Below are 4,405 nucleotides of genomic sequence, written 5' to 3' on the forward strand. Positions count from 1 at the left end.
GATCAGAGAACGGTATAAGAACGTATAGATCTCGCCCTAGACGGTCTGAGAACGGTATAAGAATGTATAGATCTTAAATGTATAGATGGTCTGAGAACAGTATAAGAACGTATAGATCTCGCCCTAGACGGTCTGAGAACAGTATAAGAACGTATAGATCTCGCCCTAGACGGTCTGAGAACAGTATAAGAACATATATAGATCTCGCCCTATGTCCCCGCGGCTCCTTGTGGCGTCATCCAAGGGCATGCTACTCCCTTACTTATCTTGTCCCCTCAGTAAAGATAAGAGTCATGTCCTTCTTGTATGAGTGAGTGTGTGTGTGTGTGTGTGTGTGTGTGTGTGTGTGTGTGTGTGAGTGTGTGTGTGTGTGTGTGTATGAGTGTGTGTGTTTCTCACCTGCCTCTATCTCCCCCCCCCCAGCGCCATAGACCCGTGCTGGACCGGCGAGCCGTGGCCTACCTTGACCTGACCCACCTGGTGAGAGGTGATCGCACGATGACCGCTCAGGTCCCGCCCAGTCTCTACAAGCTGGTCAAAGAGGCGACGTTTGAGGTAAACATGACACAACTCGACACAACACGACACAACACATGACACACTTGGTCAAAGAGGCGACGTTTGAGGTGAACACACCTCTTCCTTCCTTCTGTCCTGCCCCAAACAGACATTCACAACACACACAGAACACAACACACACAGAACACAACACACACAGAACACAACACACACAGAACACAACACACACAGAACACAACACACACACAACACAACACACACACAACACAACACACACACAACACAACACACACACAACACAACACACACACATAACACACACACACACAACACAACACACACACAACACAACACACACAGAACACAACACACACACAACACAACACAACACACACACAACACAACACACACAGAACACAACACACACATAACGCACACACACACAACACAACACAACACACACAGAACACAACACACACATAACACACACACACACAGAACACAACACACACACAACACAACACACACATAACACACACACACACAGAACACAACACACACAGAACACAACACACACACACACACACACAACACAACACACACATAACACACACACCACGACTTACAACTTACTGAAATTATCAGGCCCCCTCAGTGGGCCCGTAGTCTGAAAATGTGGAGGCGAGTTGAAAACGAGGTCACTGCAGTAGCCTACGCTAGATAATAGGACGGAAGCGTAATCAGATCACCGAAGGGGAAATCAAATAAGACTGTGCCATGCTTATTATACAACTACAAATAGTATCTTAATTGGATTTAGGATAACTAGATTTCTAGATCTAGACTCTAGTTCTTGTCTCATTTCTCGTTCTAGGTGCGGTAAAAGAGCTTCACTTCCCATTGGCAAAGGGCACAGAAAATAATGAGAGAAAGAAGAAGAATAAAGATAGCACTTTAGAGCACATATATCCACGGAAAACACAATCCATGCTCTATGGGCTAAAAAAATATACTCATTCATTAAGCAAGCATGGAATAATTTATAGGCCTAACAGCAGAAACATTGCCAAGTATGGGAGACACACACCTACATGTAAGCATGTATACACACAGAGAGACATAGATAGACACATGCGTTCACAAACATAACAGTGTAAATATTATGAAAAAGGTTTAACTTACATGGTTTATGAAGACAGCTTCAGGACTTTCTGTTCAGGTTCTTTCTCAGACGGTGGATTGGATATCTTGCAGAAATTGTTTAACAAAATGTTGCTCATGACAAAGCAGTTGTGCTGTCTCATCTCAAAACCACAATACTGTGAGATGTCCATAAATATTTCACTCAGAGTTTCTGTATGATACCTTGTCACACACTGGCTCCTACAAAGGAACACAATGAATCAAAAGAAACAATGTCTTTTTGTGAATATTGTTCTAACTGGTCACTTTCAACTGATCTGACTGAATAACTAGCCTAGATCTAGATCTAGCTCTAAATCTAAATCTAGCTCTGCATGTTGTTCCTGCTAAGGGCACTGGTGTTGGAATTAAACTTTTGGGCAAATTAGAAAATAGCGATGGAGGGTTTTTTGGTCTTAATCTTCCTTTGACAGAAATAGCTTCAAATCCATCAGGAAAATGTTGAATACAAACAACAGTATTTGCAGTATCGGGTATATTGTCGCGTGGGATTGCTTTCATCCAACGTTCTCTCTCATCTTTATCTTTAGGTAGAAATCTAGATCTAGATTCTATATCTCTAAAAACACGGTAACCTTGTCAATAGAGTCATAATTTGACCTGCACCCAGTAACACAACAATTTCTGCCCATGTCCAACAAGTCTGTACAATGTACATTATTCCATTAGAGAGCACTGACATTGATAATCCAAATGAACTACTCTCGGCCTATCCTCCTGTCACACGTCTCACATCACAAGTCACAAGGCAAGGCGGCGGACATTTTGAAAACTTTGTTTACTTCCGTCGCTGTTCTTCTCACCTCCCTTGACCTATTAAATTTCAGAAATGTTTTTCAAGTTAAAAAACAAAACAATTGCAATTAAAATGAAAAACATTTTAAAAAATGGAAAAATGTAAAGTGCACATTGAAAGCTCATTGGTATTAAAGGAAGGATATTTCTTAATTTCTCCTAGGGAATTTGTTAAATGCTATTTATAGGAATGAGATGACAATCGGCTGGTTACTGACTTAGTTAAGTGTCGCCTCCACAATTTCAGACTACGGTCGCGCTGAGGAGGTGCTGATAGTTCCAGTTAGCCGTGACACACACACAGAACACAACACTACACTCATAACACAACACACATGTTAATAAAATAGGCTACACTACAACAACCCAAGTACTTATATTTTCTATACATGTAAACCCCCACCCCTCTCTCACACACACACACATTTTTTTTTCAAAAATAAATTTGTTTAAAAAAAAGCAGCAGTCATTTTCTGTTTACCTACGGTCAAGAACTCACTGCTACAATAGGAGAATTGTCCTATAAACGCAGCACAATAATGACAAGATCTAGATCTGTTGAGTAAGAGAAACTCATTCATACTCTGTTAGCACCGGTAGCCCTATAGATCTAGGGTCAGATGTTTGAGTTCATATACCAGCATAAAGAAGTAGATTGTACTGTATACAGTATCAACATCTTTCCATTTAGTGAAGAATACATCAAACTTTTGGCATTTTTTGCTGCTTTCACTTGACTCCTTCAACTTTGGTTCTGGTTTTGACATGCTGTAGATCTTGGTCAAATTAATCAAACTACAGTAACTTTGTGACATAAACGCTCAAGAAAAACTTCAAGACCCAAGAGTTACAATTCTTTTCCTGCAATTCTTCTCTCACTCCCCTCCTCCCTCCCTCCCTCCCTCCCCCCAGGTCCCAGACCCCAATAACGAGGAGCTGACGCTGCAGTCGTCATGGCAACAGCGACAGGAAGTGAGCAACGGGACATCGACGGAGGAGCTTCTGCCCTGGAGTTCGTATGGCGGGGATCGAACCGCCCATCCTTTGCTTCACGGGCTAGGTGTGCCCACCGTGAACCTGTACTACACAGACGTAAGGGAGAAATACACGTGTTGAGATCTGTACTACACAGACGTAAGGGAGAAATACACGCGTTGAGATCTGTACTACACAGATGTAAGGGAGAAATACACGCGTTGAGATCTGTACTACACAGATGCAATATGTCAGGAATACACATGTATATTGAAATTTGCAGTACACAGATGTGATATGTAAGAAAAGAATACACATATTGAGATGTGGGTCAAAGTGACGTATTGCAGGTCCTGTATGTTGAGTTGTGTTCAGAGCTCTTTATTTGACTTGATAACGCACAGAAGATGCGGGTACAGACTTACTAGTTTATTAGAACCATAGCAACGGATGTTATTGAACAATATGCCCAATGGGCCTAACTTTACACATACCAGGTTTCTCTAATGGGATAAGTTAGAGAGTTACTTATAGACTTAGAATGTTTGGTACAGAATTTGCACTACAGAGATCATGTACATCAACACTGTAGATGTGTAGAATTATCCATGGGTGGCTGGCGGGTGATCTGGTGCGGTTTGCTCCTTCTGTCCTATCAAACATCTATCGTCCTTATCTCTGCTCCGTTTTTTTTGTGTTTGTTACTCTCGTAATAACTGTAACAACACCTCTAATCTTCCTCACTGGTATAACCTTATTGCGTTGGAAGTGCCGTAAAAAACTTACAAAAATTAATATCCAAATAGGCCTATATATTTTTTTTCAATTTCTGATAATTTTACACATTTGTGACAACATGAGCTGATCACGTAAATCTCTATAGGATAAAGTTTAGATATATGTCAGTCCCCCC

At 41.3% G+C, this 4,405-nt stretch overlaps 1 protein-coding gene across 1 annotated transcript in view; it reads left to right on the plus strand.

Moving 5' to 3' along the window:
- LOC101851191 (N-acetylated-alpha-linked acidic dipeptidase 2) overlaps positions 1 to 4,405 on the plus strand; it is a gene marked incomplete at its 5' end in the record, with an annotated part of 25,758 nt that overhangs the window by 19,116 nt on the left and 2,237 nt on the right. Inside the window, 1 exon segment of the mRNA XM_013083267.1 lies at positions 424 to 555. Within this exon segment, the coding sequence (XP_012938721.1) occupies positions 424 to 555 (132 nt within the window).

Source organism: Aplysia californica, unplaced genomic scaffold, assembly GCF_000002075.1.
Source record: "Aplysia californica isolate F4 #8 unplaced genomic scaffold, AplCal3.0 scaffold00221, whole genome shotgun sequence".
Lineage (NCBI taxonomy): Eukaryota > Metazoa > Mollusca > Gastropoda > Aplysiida > Aplysiidae > Aplysia > Aplysia californica.